The sequence below is a fragment of the Clinocottus analis genome, unplaced genomic scaffold (assembly GCF_023055335.1).
Source record: "Clinocottus analis isolate CAN_PGR_092001 unplaced genomic scaffold, fCliAna1.0.p SCAF_50, whole genome shotgun sequence".
Lineage (NCBI taxonomy): Eukaryota > Metazoa > Chordata > Actinopteri > Perciformes > Cottidae > Clinocottus > Clinocottus analis.
Genome location: NW_027176208.1, coordinates 570,716 through 592,132, shown reverse-complemented (window position 1 = coordinate 592,132; position 21,417 = coordinate 570,716). Strand labels below are relative to the sequence as shown.

The 21,417-nt window shown below is 57.4% G+C and overlaps 1 protein-coding gene across 17 annotated transcripts in view; it reads right to left on the bottom strand.

The window, feature by feature from the left end:
• ttn.2 (titin, tandem duplicate 2) overlaps window positions 1-21,417 on the bottom strand; it is a 186,723-nt gene that overhangs the window by 64,369 nt on the left and 100,937 nt on the right. For all 17 annotated transcript variants that reach the window (XM_068601489.1, XM_068601493.1, XM_068601496.1 and 14 more), the window contains 56 exons: window positions 20,832-21,101; window positions 20,282-20,548; window positions 19,837-20,115; window positions 19,292-19,700; window positions 19,064-19,188; window positions 18,710-18,976; window positions 18,136-18,405; window positions 17,447-17,746; window positions 16,955-17,257; window positions 16,691-16,878; window positions 16,439-16,553; window positions 15,930-16,217; window positions 15,686-15,837; window positions 15,436-15,583; window positions 15,043-15,342; window positions 14,440-14,727; window positions 14,058-14,354; window positions 13,795-13,981; window positions 13,554-13,669; window positions 13,175-13,474; window positions 12,799-13,098; window positions 12,620-12,725; window positions 12,203-12,399; window positions 11,624-11,929; window positions 11,392-11,545; window positions 11,079-11,203; window positions 10,879-10,997; window positions 10,605-10,785; window positions 10,223-10,525; window positions 9,620-10,138; window positions 9,233-9,535; window positions 8,921-9,077; window positions 8,669-8,811; window positions 8,428-8,546; window positions 8,159-8,336; window positions 7,762-8,046; window positions 7,376-7,669; window positions 6,968-7,267; window positions 6,525-6,833; window positions 6,209-6,435; window positions 5,798-6,112; window positions 5,072-5,186; window positions 4,602-4,910; window positions 4,322-4,503; window positions 4,087-4,216; window positions 3,855-4,006; window positions 3,581-3,728; window positions 3,274-3,494; window positions 2,791-2,887; window positions 2,398-2,694; window positions 1,753-2,052; window positions 1,307-1,621; window positions 832-1,055; window positions 551-701; window positions 90-371; window positions 1-3 (listed from right to left, as the gene is read on the bottom strand). The exon at window positions 1-3 is cut by the window's left edge and continues 300 nt beyond it. In XM_068601489.1, the coding sequence (XP_068457590.1) occupies window positions 1-3; window positions 90-371; window positions 551-701; window positions 832-1,055; window positions 1,307-1,621; window positions 1,753-2,052; window positions 2,398-2,694; window positions 2,791-2,887; window positions 3,274-3,494; window positions 3,581-3,728; window positions 3,855-4,006; window positions 4,087-4,216; window positions 4,322-4,503; window positions 4,602-4,910; window positions 5,072-5,186; window positions 5,798-6,112; window positions 6,209-6,435; window positions 6,525-6,833; window positions 6,968-7,267; window positions 7,376-7,669; window positions 7,762-8,046; window positions 8,159-8,336; window positions 8,428-8,546; window positions 8,669-8,811; window positions 8,921-9,077; window positions 9,233-9,535; window positions 9,620-10,138; window positions 10,223-10,525; window positions 10,605-10,785; window positions 10,879-10,997; window positions 11,079-11,203; window positions 11,392-11,545; window positions 11,624-11,929; window positions 12,203-12,399; window positions 12,620-12,725; window positions 12,799-13,098; window positions 13,175-13,474; window positions 13,554-13,669; window positions 13,795-13,981; window positions 14,058-14,354; window positions 14,440-14,727; window positions 15,043-15,342; window positions 15,436-15,583; window positions 15,686-15,837; window positions 15,930-16,217; window positions 16,439-16,553; window positions 16,691-16,878; window positions 16,955-17,257; window positions 17,447-17,746; window positions 18,136-18,405; window positions 18,710-18,976; window positions 19,064-19,188; window positions 19,292-19,700; window positions 19,837-20,115; window positions 20,282-20,548; window positions 20,832-21,101 (12,735 nt within the window). The remainder of the gene's footprint in view (window positions 4-89; window positions 372-550; window positions 702-831; window positions 1,056-1,306; window positions 1,622-1,752; window positions 2,053-2,397; window positions 2,695-2,790; window positions 2,888-3,273; window positions 3,495-3,580; window positions 3,729-3,854; window positions 4,007-4,086; window positions 4,217-4,321; window positions 4,504-4,601; window positions 4,911-5,071; window positions 5,187-5,797; window positions 6,113-6,208; window positions 6,436-6,524; window positions 6,834-6,967; window positions 7,268-7,375; window positions 7,670-7,761; window positions 8,047-8,158; window positions 8,337-8,427; window positions 8,547-8,668; window positions 8,812-8,920; window positions 9,078-9,232; window positions 9,536-9,619; window positions 10,139-10,222; window positions 10,526-10,604; window positions 10,786-10,878; window positions 10,998-11,078; window positions 11,204-11,391; window positions 11,546-11,623; window positions 11,930-12,202; window positions 12,400-12,619; window positions 12,726-12,798; window positions 13,099-13,174; window positions 13,475-13,553; window positions 13,670-13,794; window positions 13,982-14,057; window positions 14,355-14,439; window positions 14,728-15,042; window positions 15,343-15,435; window positions 15,584-15,685; window positions 15,838-15,929; window positions 16,218-16,438; window positions 16,554-16,690; window positions 16,879-16,954; window positions 17,258-17,446; window positions 17,747-18,135; window positions 18,406-18,709; window positions 18,977-19,063; window positions 19,189-19,291; window positions 19,701-19,836; window positions 20,116-20,281; window positions 20,549-20,831; window positions 21,102-21,417) is intronic.

Sequence of the window (21,417 nt, the reverse complement as noted above, 5' to 3'; positions counted from 1 at the left end):
CGTCTGCGGGGAGCGGACAGGAAGTCAGCCGTCTCGTCGTCCGTCGTCAGAAACACGCGACACGGACGGTTCCGCTGAACCGGACTCACCTAGGACCTCCACGATGACGGCCTTCTTGCGCTCGCCGCCCTCGTTCTTGGCGGTCAGCGTGTAGATGCCCTGGTGTTGGCGTCTGCAGTTCTTGATGACCATGGAGTTGGAGATGCCCGTCGTCTCCACCGCGGCCTCTTTGGGCACCTCGGCGTCGTCCCGGCACCACGAGATCTGCGGGGCGGGTTTACCGGACACGTAGGCGATGATGCGGATGGTGGCGCCGGCGTGGACCACGATCTTCTCCTTCACCGAGGCGTCCAGGTCCATCTCAGGAGGAACTGACGAGGGAGGGTCGGTGGTTAATGCAGGACTTTTACTACACTTTATGATAGTTCAAGGACTTCTCCAGGCCTGTAAATAACCATTTAAAACTCTCTTCCAGGGTTTCCAGGACCGTGAGATCCTGTAACACATCGTTCTACCACCAGAGACGGCGTCGGCAGGATGGGGTTCTTACTCGTTCGGTCTTTGACCTCGATGAGCTCGGACACCAGGCCCGGTTCTCCGACTCCAGCGGCGTTTACGGCTCGGACCCGGAAGCGGTACAGACCGCCTTCCTTCAGGCCGGCCACCACGAACTTGGTTCCTCTGATCTCGGTGTCCTTCGCCTACAGAGGGGAAGTGTGTAGGTTTCATTAAGTTTCATCCTGGACCCGACAGTGATGTCATTGGTTCTGTGTGTTAAACATTTCTCCTTCAGATGAAACTCTTCATCTCGTCTTGCGTGGACTCACTGACCTTCTCCCAGGTCTCCTCGCCCTCGGGCTTCTCCTCCTCCTCGTCGGTGCTCAGCAGCAGCCTCCTTTGGGCCTTCTTCTCCTCCTCCTCCCTGTTCACCTCCTTGAACTCTGCGATGTAGCCCGTGACCTTCGACCCTCCGTCCACGGCGGGGGGGATCCACTCCAGATCCACGGTGGACCGGGTCCAGTCTGTCACCTTGGGCGTGGGCGGCCCGGGAGGAGCTGCAAGCACACGCACGGGTCAGACTCGTCACGCCACAACAAACTCACGTTTACATGTTTACACAGCGGAGAGGGTCACGTCAACATGTCAACAAGTGTTTAGACCTTCTCAACACGTGTGGACATGACCCTCTCCGCTGTGACCTCTGCTTCTAACGTCTGACTCATCTTCCAGAAGCAACAAACCACTTTAAAGCTCAACAAGTGGACCTGCGCCTCCCCGCAGAGGGAGGAGGTAATGAGGGTCTTACTGATGGGGTCCCTGCAGAGGACGGGGTCGGAGGGCACGCTCGGCAGGCCGCAGCCGGCGGCGTTCATGGCGATGACCCTGAACTGGTACATGGCGCCCTCCTGCAGGCCGCCCACGTCCCAGTTGTTGCCCAGCGGCAGCGCTCGGATGGGCTCGCGGCTCACGCGGACCCAGCGCTTGGCGGTGGTCTCCTTCTTCTCCACGAAGTAGCCGGTGACGGAGGAGCCGCCGTCGTACTTGGGCTCGTCCCAGTTGGCCGTCATGGACTCCAGACAGACGTCCGTGACGGTCGGCTTGTCACACTGACCCGGGACGGCTGCAGGAGGACGGACAGTCATCAGTGCTATACTAGTACTATATCAACTTCCACTGAACTCTACGCAGCGGGATGTGAGTATTTATGCTCGTCCACAGTAAAAGGTTCAGTCGTGCTGAAGCTGAACTCACTGAAGAGGTTTCGGGCCTTCTCCGGCTCGCTGACCAGCGGAGGCCCGACTCCAAACTTGTTCTGGGCCATGACTCTGAACTCGTACTCGTGGTTCTCTGTCAGCCGGGTCACCACGTAGGCGCACTCCTTGGGGTCGTTGGACACGTGGACCCACGACTTCCTGTTCTCCTCGCGCTTCTCCACCACGTAGTTGGTGATCTTGGACCCGCCGTCCTCTTTGGGAGCGCTCCAGGCCAGACCGATCCTCTCCGCAAACACCTCGGTGTACTTGAGCGGTCCGACGGGGGCGCCGGGAGGTCCTGCGGGAGGGAGGGCACGTATGAACCACTTCAACCGTGAACATTTACCAGAACCTGACATCTCTGTTACTGGTGCTCATAAACAGGCAGACGTATCAAAGTCACAGTAGAACATGTAACACTGGTTGTTGTCTGACAGAAGACCAGAGGACGGTCTTTCAGGATGAGGACGACCTGATGGAACTCAGGTACGTCCTCTCATCCAGCACAGAACTGCTAACACAACTTCCTGTCAACAATACAAACGTTCACAACTTGTTGTTGTGCAGAATGACGTCATCTGACCCCGCCCTGCTCCAGGCGGCTCGGATGAGGTCATCCTGCACGGCGTGTCGGGTGTCTCACCGAGCACGGCGAGCTTGATGTCCTTGGTGGCGGTGCCCAGGCTGTTGGTGGCCGTCAGGCTGTAGAGGGCGCTGTCCTGCCTGCTGGCCTGCTGGATCAGCAGCGTGCACTTGTCGTGGGTCACCAGCTTGTTGATGTGCTGGTCGTACAGCACGGCGACCTTCTCCTCCGGCTTGGCCACGCCGGCTTTCTGCCAGGTGAGCGTGGGGAACGGACAGCCGCTGACCTTCGCCACGATGCTGACGTCACAGCCCTCCTCGCCCTCCATGGCCTCGCGCAGCACGATGGCGGGGGCGCCTGCAGAAACACGGACGCTGTAAGGAAGTCCTGCACAACACAACAACATCGTGGAGAGCTCGCAGCCTGTGATTGGCTGAAGCTGCTGTCACATACATGTCTGGTCCTTGATGACCAGGGGTCCAGCGGTGGCGGAGGGTCGGCTGGGTCCAGCGGCGTTCACGGCTTTAACTCTGAACTCGTATTCTCCTCCCTGCAGACCAACAACCACACAGACGACACTGGTCTCCTCATCTTCATCTCACAAGGATTCCATCAGTGAGGTCAACGTTATACTATTATAACCTCACTTCTTTGCTCTCTACGTCACTCTTTGTGCTTTCTTTGCTATGTTAGGTGTCTAATTATGTTTGGGGTTCCACAGGGTTCTATTCTGGGCCCATTCTGATGAAGAACTGGTCCTTTAGGACGACCTGAACTGTTCCATGTGTAAGTCTCATTTTAACAACTTGCATGACTTCAGGGGTACATGGAGTGCACTTATAGAGACCTCTATGAGGTGCAGAGCGCCCCAAACAGGGCGGAGAACTTGGTTTAAATGATGTGTGTGGGGTCTAACGGACTCAGGAAAAGACCGACCTCCTTCAGGTCCTCCACCACGAAGCTGAGCTCCTCCACCTCCCGCTTGTTGCACTGCTTCCAGGTCTCCTTCTCCTTGCCGCTGGTGTCCCAGCTCAAGCGCTCGATGATGTAATGCTTCACTGGAGAGCCGCCGTTGTTCTTGGGAGGCTCCCAGCTCAGGGTGACGGTGTCCTTGGTCACCAGGTTGACCTTGACCTTGGTGGGGGGGTCGGGGGGGTCTGAGGAAGAGGAGGAAGAAGAGGAGGTTTAGCATGTGCAACGTGGGTTTGGCTGTTGGTCTAAAGAGCAGCGCGTCCGTCCTCACAGATGGGGTCTCCGGCCCGGACCGGGTCGGTGGTGATGGTGAACGGGCCGAATCCAAGTCTGTTCTCAGCTCGGACCCGGAAGAGGTATTCCTGCCCCTCCAGCAGACCCGGCACCACGTAGGCCTGGCTGGCACAGGCTGCGTTCACCTGGAGACGGATCAATCGATCAGCCAACCGCTCACAAGAGGCAGAAGCTCTGTGGAGCTCCAGCAGCTGTGTTCAGCTCAGAACACATGGACAACAATATTTCACATAGAGATGAGCGGCGCTGACCTTGGTCCAGGCCTTGTCCGTGAGGCATCTCTTCTCGATGAAGTAGCTCTTGATTCTCTCTCCTCCGTCGGTGTCGGGCAGCTTCCAGATCACCCTCATGGTGGAGCGGCTGATGTCGGTGACCCTCAGGTCCTTCGGGGGTCCGGGGACGTCTGCAACGGGAAGAGAGCGACGGTCAGAGCCGAGAGCGAGAACACAGAGGCGCCGGCACGCGGCACGCAAACCAACGCACCGAGGACGATGACTCTGACGTTGACGTGTTTCTGTCCGGACTTGTTCTTGGCGGTGATGGTGTAGCGGCCGGAGTGACTCCTCAGGCTGACGGGGAAGCTCACGACGGACGTGGTGTCCGTGGACTCGACCTGCACACACGGTTCAAACTGAAGTCAATAAAACGGACCTTTGTAGTTCTTCACATGAGCTGTTTGTAAGGGTTTTGAGTAAAACCACAAAGTCACTGGTCTCACCTCGCAGTCCACGGGCAGCGTGTGCAGTTTGTTCTTCTTGTGCGACTTGGCTTTGCCTTCAAAGTCCCAGACGACCTTGGGAACGGGGCGGCCCTTGATGGAGGCGGGGATCCTGAAGGGATCTCCGGCACGGATGCACACCAGGTCCTCCGCCGACACGTCGATGGAGATGGACGGCGGCACTGTGGAGAACCAAACATCGAGGAGCGTCAGTGCAGGACAGAGAGACGCAGACAGACACTTTGCATGGTCACGTTGGAGACGGCGACGCAGGACGTACGCTGGACGTCTTCCACCAGAACCTCGGCGGTGCGGGGGCTCGGGTCGGACTCGCCGATGTCGTTGACGGCGATGATCCTGAAGCGGTAGCGCTTCAGCTCGCGGAGGCTCGGCATGGTGAACTCGGTGGTGGGGTTCAGGGAGTCCTTGTCGTTCACGCTCACCCAGCCCGACGAGCCCTCGTCCTGGATCTGGATGATGTAGCCCTTGATGGGGCTTCCTCCATCACTCGCCGGAGCCTCCCAGGACAGCGTCACGCTGTGCTTGGTCTTGTCGGCCACCACAGGAGCAGCGGGCATGCTGGGAGGAGCTGGAGGGGAGAGCAGTGAGTACAAATATATCATCTCTCAAAACACAAAGAACCGCATTGTTCAAGATTACAGATCCGCTCAAAGGACGACGATGACTGCAGGGATTTGACTTTATTTCGATATGTGGGACTATAATCCAACGTTATTTTGTTGTACTCACTGAGCGGATCGACAGCGAAGGCGGAGTCAGACGGTCCACTGAACGGTCCGATTCCTGCAGAATTGCTGGCGGCGACCCTGAACTCGTACTCTGTTCCTTCGATCAGACGAGTCACCTGGGAGACAGAAAGAGGATTCAACAAAACCTTCTCAAGGACTGTGATCATCCGTCCTCAAGGTCTGTGAAGGAGCTTCTTAAAAGGCCTTTGACAGAACATATTTTAGGTCTTTTACTGAACAATCTCAACGTTTGTGATGGACCTGCCCAAAGGTCTGATGAAGACCAGAGCTAAGGTCTACAAAGACCCATCCTGGAGGGTTTTGTTGGACCATTCTGAAGGTTCATTGCAAACCTTTTAAAAGGTTTGCAATGGACCCTACGGGCCGACCTCAAGGCCTGGACGGAGCATCCTGAAGCTGTGAGAAAGATCTTAAAAGGACTCTGATAGACCATGGAAACTAAGTTCTTCCTAAATCTCATGGCAGACCTTCCTAAAGGTCAACGCTGTGTTAATACCTTCAGCTTCTTCAGTCTTTACTTCACTCTCAGTGGTTTCTTTGGTATTTTAAGTGGCCATTTACATGTGGGGTTCCTCAGGGTTGTATTTTGGGCCCATTCTGATGAACAACTGGTCATTTAGGACGACCAGAACTGTTCCATGTTCAAGTCTCATTTTAACGACTTGGATAACACTTTCCATCCAGCAGCTGAGCGCCGGCAGCTCACCTGGTACTCCCAGCCCTTCATGCCTCTCTTGGTGACTGGCGTCTTGTTGACTTTGGCCCAGTAGGCGGTGCCTTTCTCTCTCTTCTCCAGCCAGTAGCCGACAATCATCGAGCCGCCGTTGTCTCTGGGCGGCTCCCAGGTGAGCGTCATGGAGGTCTTGGAGTGCTCTGTGATGGTTGGTTTCTGTGGCGGGCCGGGAAGGCCGAACGGGTCGGTGATCAAGACCTCCTCCGTCGTGCAGGGGTCAGAGATACCGTAGCGATTCTCGGCCTTGACCCGGAACAGGTAGGCCTTGTTGGTCTCCAGGTTCCACACCTGCAGGAGAGGTGATGTTCCCATTAGAGTAAAAACATGGCTCTGAAACTAGACGACAACCCTGTTGTTGTTGTGACTATGATTATGAGGACATACCCCGAATTTCTTCTCGACGATGCTGTTGGTGACCACCTCCCACTGGAGCTCGGGTGCAGCTTCCTGTCCCTCCTCCGGCTCCGGCTCGTCCTTCATCGCGTCCCTCTTCTCAACGACGTAGTTGGTGAGCTCGCTGCCACCGTTATCCAGCGGCGCGTCCCAGCGAAGGTAGCAAGACTCCGCCCTGATGTTGGACACCTCCACGTTCCTGGGTGGAAGCGGTCGGTCTGGGAGGAGGACCAAATGAAGTCAGCGACCGAGAAGGGCACAAGTCTTTCCCGCCTGTGATTGAGTCTCCTGACGCGATTCAACTCACCCAGCACCATGACGGAGATGGTGTGCTTTGCCGATCCCATGTTGTTGGAGGCGGTGACGGTGAAGCTGCCGCGGTCCCTCCGGTTGGCTGCCGGGATGGACAGCTTGGTCTTTGCATTCATCCTGCCGGTCACCTCCGTCTCCAGCAGCAGCGCCTCGGTGGACTCCTCGATCAGCACGTCGTCCTTGGTCCACTCGATCTTCGGGATGGGGAGACCCAGGACGTCAGCGGGGATCTCGATGGGCTCTCCCTTCTTCACAGTGATGCAGTCGCCCTTGAAGTGCTTCAGCATGTGGACCTCAGGGGACACTGAGAGGGACAGGACCGACACAAACAACCTTCAGCCTCCCAAATGGTCAAAGCGTGTTTATCTTTCAACATGTCTCAAGGTAGTCCCTTTCTAGAGTATCAAAATAGGGTTCTGAGGAGCATTCAAGCCTCACCTTCGTCATCTTGGACGACCACAGTCAACGGGATGGATGGCTCGCTCTCCCCGATCAGGTTGGCACACTTGATCCTGAACTCGTACATCCAGTCCTCCTCCAGGCCCTCCACCGTCATGGTCATGTTGGGGCAGATCTCCGCGTTGCAGGGCTCGAAGGCCTGCTGGTCTTGCCGCTTCTTCTCAACGAAGTAGCCGATGACGGGGCTGCCGCCGTCGTTGCGAGGCGGCTTCCACGTCAGCGTGATGGAGTTCTTGGTGCGCTCGGTGTAGTGGAACTTCTCGGGGTACGAGGGTGGACCTGCGGGACCGAAAGAGCAAAGTTTAAATCCACTCTTCCACCAAGACCACTGGAGTCTTGGTCTGCAGAGGGACGTCCCCATCAAAAGGAGGTGCTTTCAGGACTCACCCTGTGGGTCAACAGCCTTGATGAGCCCCAGCTCTACCGGCGGGCCCATCCCGTATTTGTTCTTGGCGATGACACGGAACATGTACTCCTGACCCTCCATGATGCCCACGCATTCACACTTGGACGAGGCGGTTTCGATCGGCTGCCTCCAGGTGTGCATCTTGGCGTCTCTCCGCTCCACGATGAAGCCGGTGAGGTCGCTGCCTCCGTCGTCGTCCGGGTCGTCCCAGTTCAGGAAGATCATCTTGCGAGTGACCACGACGGGCTTCAGGTCAGTGACGGGTCCGGGAACATCTAAAGACACAACGATGTTATTCTTCTGTGCCCTGTTTCATCTCACAATGTCACCCTGAACGTTGTCCTGGAGACCCTGGACCTCCACTCACCCATCACATCCACTCTGGCCGAGGCGGACTTGATGCCGCTCGGGTTGCAGGCAGAGATGTGGTATTTGCCGCAGTCCTTCCTCTGGACGTTCTTGATTGAAACAATGCTGTCGTTTCCCTCCGTGAGGATCTCCACGCGGTCTTTGTCGAATTTGCTGTCGTCTTTGGTCCAGGTGATGGACGGGTACGGTTTTCCCGTGACCGTGGCCGGCAGGCGGAGGTTCTCTCCGGCTCGGATGATCACGCCGTTCTTGACAGACAGTTCCAGTTCGATCAGCGGCATCTCTGAGGAGGACAACCGAGGGAAGAAGCCGGAACAAAAACACATTAGAAACGGTTGACCTCATTAATCGCAGTGACGGTCTCTTGATTTTCGGCTTGTTTCTTTCCGGCCGACCTGCAGGATTCCTGACGAACACCGACTCGGTGAATCCCGGCGTTCCTTCTCCGGCGGCGTTGCAGCCGATGACTCTGACCAGGTACTTTGCTCCCTCGCGGACTCCGTACACGGTGAAAGCTCTGGACTTCCATGGGCGCTCTGTGGACCTGGACCAGTCCTTGGTACCTGCCATGACCTGAAGAACAGCGCTGCGTTAGTCTGAGCTGAGGTCTGACTTCACAGATATGAACCGGCTGAAGCCGGAGGAGGAGAGGAGGTGGTCTGACCTTGTCCACGTGGTATCCCAGGATCTCTCCTCCCCCGTTGTCCAGCGGGGGGTCCCACTCCACGTCAATGGAGTGGTCCGTCGTTGCCACCACTCTGGCAATGGGAGGTCCAGGAGGCACTGCAGGAGGAAACCCACAAGGGAAATGTTACTCTGAGACGGAGTTTGGGCTTTTAGTGATTCAGAAAGTACGACCACACAGAGAAGACGATTAATCAAAGGGTTCAAAGCCGTGTACTCACGGATCGGCGCGTGGGCGGTCTTGGGTTCGGAGGGGGCGCTGAACTTCCCGGGTCCGGCCTGGTTTTCCGCCGCCACCCTGAAGATGTAGGTCATGCCGTCCAGCAGACCTTCAACGTTCAGCTCCGTGTCGGAGACGATGTTCCTGCAGACCGGACAGGAGGGAACGCTCAGAAAGCCATCAGAGGGATGCTTGATGGAGGAGTGCAATCTTACACATCTGACGACACACACACACACACACACACACACACCTGTTCACACGCGTCCAGTGCGAGCTGTTGATCTCGCGGCGCTCCACCCAGTATCCGAGGATCGGGCTGCCGTTGTCGTTGGGCTCGTTCCAGATGACCAGCATGCTGTTAGCGGTGATGTCATCGACCTCCGGCTTCTCAGGAGCTTCAGGAGGATCTGAGGACGATACGGCAGTGAGACCGTGGGTTGGTTTCTCATGACGTGTAAAGAATATTCGTTGGGTTTTGAACACAAGACAAGAAGTTTGCATAACGTATAAAACCCGTCCAGAGTGGACCGCTCATGATCTTTGACGTGTTCTTCATAAATACCGAAGGGGTTCTTGGCGACGAGCGGCTTGGAGACGCAGTACGGCCCGGCGCCGAACTTGTTCTCGGCCACGACCCTGAAGATGTACTCCTTCTTCTCGATGAGCTTGGGCACCAGGTAGCGGCATCCTCTCAGCGTGGAGGTGACGCAGCTCCAGCCGAACTCCAGCTTGGAGTTGTCCTTCTTCTCCAGCGTGTAGTTCAGGATCTCGCTGCCGCCGTCGTCCAGAGGAGGACTCCACTTGCACACCACCGAGTTCTTCCTCACCTCCTCGAACGTGAAGTTCACCGGCGGCCCGGGAGTATCTGCGGACCAGGAGCCACTCTGTTACCCTGAAGTGTCTACATTATTGTTAATTTACCGCTAAAAAGAAGAGGAACAGCTCTCACCGAGCACGTTGACCTCGCAGGTCGCCGAGGCGATGCCGTGGTCGTTCTCCACCTTCACCATGTAGACGCCGTGGTCCGCGCGCATAGAGTCCCTGATGGTGATGGAGGACACGCCCCTTTGCCGGTTGTCGATGGACAGACGCTCGTTTATCGTCGGGTACTCGGTGTCCTCCTCCTCCGGCTCCGCTGTCTCCTCCTCCTTCTTCTCCTCCTGTCCTTCCTTCACCTCTCCTTCCTTCTTCTCCTCTCCTTCCTTCTTCTCCTCTCCTTCCTTCTTCTCCTCTGTCTTCCCGGCCTCTCCCTCCTCCTTCTTCACCTCCTCCTCCTTCTTCACCTTCTTCTTCAGGGGTTTCTCGGGTCTCTTGCGGAGCGCCTCGGGCCGGATGGGCTGGTCGTTCCAGTACCAGGTGATCTGCGGGTATGGCGAGCCGGACACGTTGGCGTCCAGGCGGATCTCTAGGCCTCGCTTCACGCTGAGGCCGGACTGCAGGCTGCCGCTCAGGAAGACCTTCGGGGGGTCTGAGAACAGAAGAGGACGGATCAGAAGAGCCTGAACTAAACCTCTGAAGACCAGAACCCGTCACAAGCTCACGGCCTTCTTACCGATGGCGTCCGAGACCTTGACGAAGGGCGTGCCGCGCGACGGCTCGCTGACGCCGGCCGCGTTCTCCGCTCTGACTCTGAAGGAGTAGCTGTCGCCCTCCGTCAGCCTGCGGACGGTGTAGGACAGGACGGGCACCAGGAAGTCGTTGCAGCGCTCCCACTTGTCCTGGCCCTTCTGCTGCTTCTCCAGCACGTAGCCCATGATCTTGGCGCCGCCGTCGTACATGGGCGGCTTCCAGGTCAGCGTGACGGTGCTGGACGTGATGTTGTGCGTCTCCACGTCCACCGGCGGATCGGGAACGTCTGGAGCGAGAGACGGACTTCGGTTACGTGTCTCTCGGACACAAAGAGGACGGACCGCGCGCCTCGAGCTCGTTCTTACGTTTCTGGTCCTGGGCGATGACCGGGTTACGCAGCTCCACGAACTCGCCTCCCCCGATCTTGTTGACGGCCTGGACCCTGAAGTAGTACTCTCCGTTGGGGATGAGGTCTTTCACATTCCAGCTCAGCTTGTTCTCTCCGGACATCATGTTGACGTACGTCCTCCTGCCGGCCTCGCGCCGCTGCACGCACAAAAGAAACATCAGTTTAAGTCTGACGGTTCCCGAGGTCCTGATTTAAAACCTGGGGAATCGAACCACGGCGCCGCCTCGGACCTGCATGACGTAGTGGAGGACCGGGCTGCCGCCGTCGTAGTCTGGAGGATCCCAGGACACTTTGCAGGAGCTCTTTGTGATCTCAGAGGCCAGGATCTCCTTACATGGACCAGGAAGACCTGAAGACAGGGACACGTGTTAATCTGTAATGTTGAGAATGACCACGAGAAGAAAAGAAACGCATTGCGCGTGATGCGTACCGATGACTTTGACGTTGATGGCGGCGCTGGCCGATCCCAGTTTGTTCTCCAGCGTGACTTTGTACTGTCCGGCGTCAGCGTGGACGCTGCTGTCCACCTCCAGGTGGCAGGAGACGTACTCCTTCCTGTTGGAGGAAAACCACCTGATGAGTCACTGCTGACAGACGCTCGACTTCGCCTCAAGGCTGGAACTGAACGGCTCTGAGAGAGAAGGTGCCCTGAGGATCCGGCTGCAGCGTCTCCAGCATAATGAACTGGGTACCTGCGTCCCCCTGGAGTCAAACCCCTCAACATTTCAGTCCAATCTGCTGACCTGAAGCCGAGCCGCTCGTCGGCCTTCAGCTCCTTGCCGTCCTTGTGCCAGGTGATCCTGGGCGACGGCACGGCTCTGAAGGGAACCGGGATGTGCAGCTTCTCCGTTTCCACCACAATGAGGTCCAGCGTCTGGAAGTCCAGCGTGGGGTTGCCTGCAAACACACGAGCGCGTTAGTGAGATGACTTCCTGTACCTCCGACGGCTTCCTGGCGCTCGGCGGACGCTCTTACAGTCGGACTCTTTGGCGAAGACGTTCTCGGAGATGTCGGAGGGCTCGCTGACTCCCACGGAGTTGATGGCCCTGACCCGCAGGATGTACTCCTTCTCGGGGACCACGCCCTCCTCCACGCGGTACTTCAGCTCCTTCACCGGACGCGAGTTGACCCGCATCCACTTCTCCGTCCCGGCCGCGCACATCTCGATGTGGTAGCCGGTGATGTTGCAGCCGCCGTCTCTCAGCGGCGGCTTCCAGGCGATGGACAGGAAGTCGCGGCTCGCTCCGGTCACGTGCAGCTCGACGGGCGGCGAGGGGACGCCTGAAGGAAGAGGGCGGAGTCAGTCTGACCGGTGGACTTACAGGGCTTTCAACCAGCTTTATAAGACTTTTACCAACTATACAAGACTTTAACCAGCTTTACAAGACTTTAAATTCATGACATTTAATCACATTTCAATGGCCTTTCCATGACTTTAGGGATTTTACTATTTTCAAGGACTTTTCCAGGCCTGGAAATAACCATCATAACTCTATGTGTGTTCCAGGTTCTCCATGACATTGTGCACCTTCAGTCTCTCAGTCCGTGACTCACCTGTCGGGTCCTCGATGGTGAGGATCTCGGTCGGTTCGCTCGGGTGTCCGACGCCGGCTTCGTTCTCGGCGCTGACCTGGAACTGAACCTCCGTCCCCTCGATGACGTCCGTCACACGATACTTACAGTCCGGGCCGGAAGTCTTCCCGCACTTCACCCAGCGGGTTCCCAGCTTCTCCATCTTCTCAATGGAGTACCTGCAGGGGGCGGAGCCACGACAGGTGAACACACCTTCATGCTGCGACTCCCTCAGGGAACAATGACCTGTGACGGTCTTCAGCAGGAAGCATTGCCATAGACTCAATGGCTATGTACAAATACTACAACATGAGTCTTACAAAGTACTGCGGTACTATACATCTCTGACAGTTGGTTAAATATTTGAAACCTCCCGCTGATAAACTCAGTGAAACCTACTTGAGGATGGGTCTGCCGCCGTCGTTCTTAGGCTCCTCCCACTGCAGGTCCACGTATCTCTTGGTCACGCCGTGGACGGCGAGCGCGTACGGCGGCCCAGGAGACGCTGCAACAAGAACACGACTCATTATCTCTGCATCTTCCTCTCCGGTGACAACGTGACTCTGACTGTGACTCACTGAACGAGTCCTTGGCCAGCACCGAGTCCTCCAGCTCGCAGAACGGCCCGACGCCGACGGCGTTCTCGGCGGCGACGCGGAACACGTAGAGCGAGCCCTCGTTGAGCGGCGACACCGTGTACTTCAGCTCCTTCACGGTGGTGTCCACGGCCTGCCAGCCTTTGCGCCGGGCGTCGCGCTTCTCCACCACGTAGTTGGTGACGGGCGAGCCGCCGTCGCGCTCGGGCACCGCCCACTTCAGGTCGGCGCTGCCGCGGCTGATGTTGACGACCTCCAGCCAGCGAGGCGCCGTGGGAGGATCTGAGGAGACAGAGGGGAGTTTAGCGGCGCCTCTTCACCGGTTCTGGAGGTTCTGGTGCGAGCGGCCGGTTCTCACTGAGTCGCTCCTTGCAGAGCACCGGCTCGCTGGGCTCGCTGGGCTCGCTCTCTCCGGCCACGTTGACGGCCCGCACCCTGAAGCAGTACTCCTGCTTCTCCATCAGGCCCTTCAGGAAGTGCTCCACCACGGCGATGTTCTCCGCCACGCGGATCCAGTCCGTGGTGCCGCTCTTCAGCATCTCGATGACGTAGCCGTCGATCTTCGCGCCGCCGTCGTGCTCCGGTTTGGTCCACGACAGGAAGCAGGACGTCTTGGCCACGTCCTTCACCGCCGGCTTCCCGGGAGCCCACGGGGGATCTGCAGGAGGAGCACATGTTCTCTCAGCGCTGGAAACCACTGAGACACTCAGACACTGAGGGAGGAGGGGAGGTCGTACCGATGGGGTCTTTGATGAGGATCTGGTCCGTCTCCTTGCTGGGTTTTCCAGTTCCAGCCAGATTCTCAGCCAGGACTCTGAACTTGTACTTCTTCCTGGTGGGAAGACCTTTGACTCTGCAGAGGAAGAACACGTCAAAACGTCAACACGCAGCAGTACAACACGTCAACACGTCAACACGCAGCAGTACAACACGTCAACACGCAGCAGTACAACCCTGCAGCTCTGCAGGAGGACTCGCCTGTAGTTGGTGTCTTTGATGGGCAGCTTGTTGCAGCGGATCCACTTGTCGTGGTCCGGCTCGTAGCGCTCCACCCAGTAGCCCGTGATGGGGCTTCCTCCGTCCTCGTCCGGCTCGTACCAGGCCAGCGTCACCGAGTCCTTGGCGATGTCCGAAGCCTCCAACTTGTAAGGAGCTCCAGGAGTGTCTGAGGACGAGAGCGGAGGTCAGACACGCCTCACCGAGAAGGAGCGGCGACCTCGCTCCTCCTCCGGCCGACCTACCGAAGGGGTATCTGGCGATGATGGGCAGGTGCTCGGCCGGCGGTCCGACTCCAAACTGGTTCTCGGCGAAGACTCTGAAGACGTACTCCTTGAACTTGGTGAGGCCCACGGCTTTGTAGGTGGTCAGTTTAACGGTGGAGGACAGCCGGTGCCAGATCTCGCTGTCGGCCGCTCGGCGCTCCACGATGTAGTTGGAGACTCTGGAGCCGCCGTCGTCTCGCGGCGGATTCCAGGCCAGGAAGCACGTCTCGTTGGTGATGTCAGAGATGTCGAAGGCGGCCGGAGGGCCGGGGATGTCTGCGGAGGAACGATTCATTTAGTGAACACAGAAACTAACAACGGAAGTGAAGTCACTCATCACCTCCTGTCGCGCCGCTCTTACCGAGGATGTTGACGTCCACGGTGGCCGTGGCGCGGCCGCTGCTGTTGGTGGCCTCGATGATGTAGGTGCAGCTGTCGTCTCTCCTGGTCTTGGCCACGGAGACGGTGGAGTGTCCCGGCGTGGTGTCGATGGACACGCGGTCGTCCGGCTTGAGCACCAGGTCGGCCTTGGTCCACTTCACCCGCGGCTCGGGCTTCCCCGTCACCTCGGCCGGGAGCTCGATCTTGCTGCCGGCCTTGGCGGTCAGACCGGCCAGCAGCTTGGCGTCCAGCTGGATCTCTGGAGGCTCTGCAGGGTGAAAGACCAGGGGTCAGGTCGAGGCCCACAGAACGTCTTCTGCTTCAATCTCATTGCTACAAACACATGAACACAATAGTGGATAACTCCCAGCATGCCACCTGTTGTAGGTCAAAGTGTGTCTTGTAGAGCTCCCCCTGGTGTTCAGCGTTGGTAATCACGCCTGCATTGTGTTGACTGTTAACTACAGATTCTTTTAATTCACTTGTTCTTGATGATTCTGGAGGTAAACCTAGAGATTCTTGTGGTTCTCTGGATCTCCTCCCCTGAGCGTTCTTGTAGAACCTCATGAGGTGTTGCTCCTACCTTTGGGGTCCACGGCCTGGATCTCGTCGGTGGCCTTGCAGGGCCGGCCGGCTCCGAGCCGGTTCAGGGCCCGGACCCTGTAGGCGTACCACTGGCCCTCGGTCAGACCCGTCACCTGGCACTTCAGCTCCGGCACCGTGTCCCCGCAGGGCTCCCACTTGTCGGTTCCTCTCTGGCAGCGCTCCACGTTGTAGCCGCGGATGCCGGTGCCGCCGTCGTACTTGGGCGGCTCCCAGGTCAGGAAGATGCCGCTGGCCGACTTGTCCCTCCACCTCAGGTTCTCTGGGGGGTCGGGGACGGCTGCAGGAGGACAGGACAGAAGCATGAGACCTCTCACCGTAAAGCCCTCTGGCTCTTGAAGAGCTTCTTTCTGAGCCTTCAGCTCGGACTCACTGGCGGGAGAGGACACGTTGACGGGCTCGTCGATGTAGGCCGGCTCTCCGGGTCCACACTTGTTGCAGGCGGTGACTCGGAACAGATACTCCTTCCCTTCCACCACGTCGGTGACGGTGAACTCCAGATCCTGGATACCTGTGGTCACCTGCAACGCCACCAGACTTTAATCCCTCTGGAGCGACGACGTGATTCGTTTGGTTGCATTTCATGAACAGAACATTCTTCACTCGGTTTGGTTCAGCCGTACCTTGACCCAGGTCTTACGGGACAGGTCCCGTTTCTCCACCTGGAATCCGGTCAGAGGACTTCCCCCGTCGTGCTCTGGCGCCTCCCAGCTCAGGTGGACGTGCTGCCGGGTCACCTCCAGGACCTTGAAGTCCTTGGGGGCGCTGGGCGCCGCTGGAGGAGACAAACGGATAAACAATTAACCCCAGAAAGAAATAAAAGCAGTTTGTTTTCTCACGTCAGCGGTGAAAGAGAGACGCTCGTACCGATGACGTTGACTTCGATCTCTCCGGAGACGGACGCCACGTCGTTCTCCAGCGTCAGGCCGTAGGCGCCTTTGTCCGGGCGGACGCTCGGTGTGACAATCAGCTCCACGAACGAGGACCTGGTGGTCAGCGTCACGCGCTCGTCCGCCGTGGTCAGCTCCTTCTCGCCGAAGCTCCACTTGGCGACCGGCGTCGGGTACCCGGTGATGGGGACTCTGATGGTGAGCGGCTGAGGCACGATCACCTCTAGCCCGTCTTTGAACGCGCTCAGGTCGAAGGACGGGCCGACTGCGGAGGAAACAGATGCATGATGGGAACCGCACGGGTCAAGAAAAGTCTAGGGGAATGGATCAACCTGATGTTCAACCAGTGTTTCATCAAGCCTGTTAGACAGAAGAGGCCTTTTCACTGTGGAGCAGCCACCAAGTTGTAAACGCTTTGTCCGCTCATTGTTTCACAGCCGGTTCCTCCTCAGTGACATCACTAAAGCATTCAAAGCGTGTTCTCACCGTGCGTGTCGTCGGCCAGCAGAGGCCCGATGATGTTGGACGGGTCGGAGACTCCGGCGGCGTTTTCAGCAAACACTTTGTAGTTGTACTTGGTTCCATATTTCAGACCCGACACCTGAAGCCAGAGAGTACCAGGCGGTGTTACGCTCAAATAAAGTGAAAGAGGGTTTTGCACGCCAAGCAGCCGCTAAAAGATCTTCATTGTGGAGCAGAGAGCCGGCTGCATGTCAGCCTGACTCCAGCAGGACCTACCTTGTAGAACAGGTCGGGGCAGAGGCGGGCGTTGCAGCGCGGCCACTTGTCGCTGCCCTCCTCGCTGCGCTGGATGATGTATCCGGTGATCATGCTGCCGCCGTTGCTCAGAGGAGTCTCCCAGCTCAGCTGCACCGAGTTCTTGTTCTGGTCCTGGTACACCAGGTTCTGGGGGGGGCTGGGCCGCTCTGGGGACACAAGCACAGGTTACCGGCTGCAGGGCGGCTTCTGAGACGTGACGTCCGCCGTCGGCGCTGCTCTCACCGATGGGGTCCATGATCTTGACGGGCCGGGAGGCGGCGCTGGGCTTCCCCTCGCCGGCCTTGTTCTGGGCCTTGACTCTGAAGATGTACTCCTTGTTCTCGATGACGTCGTTGATGACGGCGCTCAGGTCGTCGGCTTTGGTCACCTGCACCGGCGTCCACTTCACGGACGTCCGGTCGCGCAACTCCACCACGTAGGAGGTGACGGGGGAGCCGCCGTCCGACTCGGGCGGATCCCACGAGACGCTGCAGCCGAACTTACTGACGTTCCCCACGAGCACGTTGAGCGGAGCGTCGGGAACGTCTGAGGGAACCAGAGCAGGAGAACGTCAGTGAGCAGAGACCCTCAGACGCACTCTGACCAGATGACCTTTCACCACATTTTCTGAACTTTTTACCAAATTTTCATGACTTAACCAAATTTCTATAACGTTTTAAGAAATGTAATACAGCGTGTTGTGTGCGTTTCCATGATGGATCTGGTCGTTCTCACCGAACTTGTTCCTGGCCTGGACCGGCTTGTCGGTGTCCACGTTGGGTCCGCTGCCGACCCGGTTCCGGGCGCAGACCCTGAACAGGTACAAGGGCTCCCTCTGCAGGCCGGTCACGGTGTACTCGGGGCTCTCGGCGTGGTCGGTGGCGAGCGTCCAGGTCTTCCGCTTCACGTCGCGGCGCTCCACCACGTAGCCGGTGACCTTGCTGCCGCCGTCGCTCTCCGGCTCGTCCCACGCCAGGCTGACCTCGCCGTCGGCGGTGTCGACCACCTGCAGGTTCTTCACGGGTCCGGGGACGTCTGCAAGAGGAAACACGAGGACGCGGTTACGCCGGCAGGAGGGCGAGCGATGGCGAGTAAAACCGTCAGGAGACAAGCCGTCACGGCCTTGAAGTGCTCTGGAACGGTCCATGAACAGCTTCATCCTTCACTTTAACTCATGACGACCCGATGTGACGCCGACTGGACATGCTGCTGCGTCATGTGACAGGTCATGTGATGGTGTGTTCTCATAACAACCTTTCCAAGATGGCTGCTGCAGCTAGTGCTCTGAAGGAAATGTTGAATTTAAAGTTGTTAAAGGTGAGACTTTAAGAATCCTAACGCTTCTTTAACACTTTAATGAATTGAGTGAGCGGTCTCAACAGGAAGTGAGCGGTCTCAACAGGAAGTGAGCAGTCTCCACTCACCGATGACCTCCAGGTTGATGAAGGCCTCTCCCTGTCCGTGCCGGTTCTTGAGGACGACCTTGTATCGACCCTCGTCCGCCTTCACGGGGTCCTTCAGCAGGAGCTCCGTGCGGTCGGCTGACGTGTGCACGTTGTCTCTGGGGAGGCTCACGCCGTCGTACAGCCAGTCGGCCTCGGCCTTCGGGTAGGCGCTGTAGGGCACGGCCATGGAGACGGGCTTCCTGGCGTCGGTGACGTAGGTCTGGTCCGTGGTCTTGATCTGAGGCACGGCTGAGGAGCAAGGACACGATTCGTTAAAGAAATTATGTTTCGTGACGATCGCTTGACATTTGTATTTGTGCTTTCTGTTGCTACAATCTGTGATGGAATGAACACGAGGAGCGCTAACGGCTAACAAACCAAACACACGACCCGGTGAGGTTCAATGAAGATCTCTCAGGGGAATATCTGCTGGTTGCACCACTAACAGCATTCGACTCCAGACCTTCAGCTACTGAAACCAGCTGGTCCCGGTCGACCCGAGCGGGTCCAGAACACACAGTTGGGCTCGGTGGCGGCGTGCGGCGGCCCTCACCTGCCAGCTCCAGCTTGGCCTTGGCGTCTTTGTCCTTGACGACGATCCTGTACTCTCCCTGGTCTCGAGGTCGGATCTCGCAGACCTGCAGTCTGTGGACTTTGCCCTCGCTCACCATCTGGTATTTGTCTCCCTGGACGATCGTCATGTTGTTCCTCAGCCACTTCACCTCCTGCCGGTCCTTGTTGAGCTCCACCTCGAACACGATGTCAGAGCCCGGCGGTTCGAACGCGTCCTCAGGAGGTCTGACGATCTCCACCGGCGTCTCTGTGGGAGGGGAAGACATTCATGAGGACTCAACTGGAGGGGAACGGAGGAGGAACCGCTCTGCATGAAGAACCCAGAGGTCCGTACCGTCCACAAAGAGCCGGGCTCTGGTCCTCTTGTCCTCTACGCCGCAGGCGTACTCGCACTCGTCGTCCGGTCTGCACTCCTTGATGCGCAAGGTGCAGAGCTTCCCGTCTCTTTCAAACGTGTACCTGTGGAAGTAAACACAAGTTGAACAGCCTGAAAGAACAAGTGGAGCTGCAGATGTCACCAGCGTGAGCGTGCTGAAGGTCTGAGGGTTCCTACACCACGCACCTCGGTCCTTCTCTGATCTCGCGTCCGTTCCTGTACCACTTGGCGTCGGCTTTCTCTTTGGTCAGCTTACAGGTGAACTCTGCGTCCTCGAACTCGGTGATGGTCTGGTCCTTCAGCTGCATGCTGAAGTCCGTGGGCGCCTCGCTGATGATGAGCTCGGCGGTGGACTTGTTGTCTCCGGCCACGGCGGTGTACTCGCCCTCGTCCGCCAGCGTGCAGTCCTTCACGGTCAGCGTGTGCTTGTCCTTGTCCACGCGGTACACCACGCGCTTGCTGAGGACGATCTCCTCGCCGGCCTTCATCCACTTCAGCGTGGCGTTGGGCCGGTTGACCTTGCAGGAGAAGCAGATGGTCTTCTTCTCCTGAGTGTCGATGTCCTCCAGGGGAACCACGATCCTCAGACTCTCCTCTGAACAACACAGAGCACACAACGCGTGAGCGACAGAATGTACTTTGGGTTAAAGGTTCATGTTCTGAAGCGTTTCAAGTGAATCGATCCAGTTGGTCGTTGTGATCAGACATTGTAAACGTGTGCGGTCACCGACCTTTCACCGTGAGGTTGCAGGTGCTCTTGGCCTGCTCCGCCCTCTGGTTGGTCAGGACGACGCTGTAGCTGGACTCGTCTCCCTTCTGGGCGTCTCTGATCCTCAGGGAGAAGACGTTGTCTCTCTGGACCATCACATACTTGCTGCTCTCGAATATCGTCTCCTCGTTCTTCAGCCACTTGGCCTTCGCTCCCTCTGTGTTCACCTCGCAGTTCAGGACGACCTCCTGACCTTCTTTGGCCTCCGTGTCCTTCAGCGGCGTAATGACCTTCAGTTTCTCTGCAGGACAGAAACATGAGAGACTCAGACTAAACTGAAGCTGCATGTGAAGGTCCTGGACTCAAAATGTTTTCCACTATCGAGAACCTTTATTTCATTTCAATATTCAACACCATCAGATACTTTTCTGCAGGTGTAAACTGATGTGTGAGTGGGCGGGGCTCACCCAGCACGGTGAGGTCGGCACCGGCTCTGGTCGGGCCGATCGTCACCACGTAGCCGCCCTCGTCCGCGGGCTCGCAGCTGCAGATGAGCAGCGAGCGTCTCTTGCCGTCGCTGACCATCTGGTGCTTGTCTCCCGGCTGCAGCTCCTCGTCTCCTCTGAACCACTTCACCTCGTAGCTGTCTTTAGAGACGGAGCAGCTGAACTCCGCCTTCTCGCCCTCCACCACCTCCTGGTTCTGCGGCCGCGAGATGAACTCTGCCGCCAGCTCTGAAACACAGGAAGCGGCCGGAGGTCAGAAGGTCGTCGAGTTTCTCTACGGAAGCCCAGAGCGGCCGACCATAAAGATTTAAACACTCAGGTTTCATCTTGTGCTTTCATGCTGATTGTAATTATGTTCATGTATTTCCATACATGCACAACCTTTCCTCCACTAGTCCTTAAGTCATAAAACGATCAGATAATAAATCGTTTCCCCTCAGAGCTTCACTGTGGTCACATGAATACAATCTGCAGCTGTGTGTTGAGACTTGGTGGCGTTCTCGGGCTTCACCGTTGATCTTGAGGCTGCCGGCGGTCTTGACGGCAGGACTCAGCCTGCAGGTGTACTCTCCGGCGTCGCTCATCTTCAGGTCCTGGACGAGGAGGATCCTCCTCTTCCCGTCCACGATGTGCTCGTAGCGGCCGCCCTCCGGCAGCTCCTCGTCTCCTTTGTACCAGGTGACGTCGACGCCGGGTTTGGACACCTCGCAGATGAGCTTCACGCTGTCCGTCTCCGTGCCCTCCACGTTGGACAGGTTCTTGCTGAAGCGGGCCTCCTCCTCTGAGGAGCAACAGAACAACAGTCTCATTCAAGAGTTTAACTGCTTCGACCTGCTGAGCATCACGTGTAACACCTCCTCCGTTACCAGAACAAGTTCAAACTCTGAAGAACACGTCGTTTTGTTATCTACTTTAACGACAGACAACTTTCATATGTTGTTTATGTTACAACACAATGTTATAACACAACGTTTATATGTTGTAACACAATGTTTCTATGTTGTAACACAATGTTTCTATGTTGTAACACAATGTTTCTACGTTGTAACACAATGTTTCTACGTTGTAACACAATGTTTCTACGTTGTAACACAATG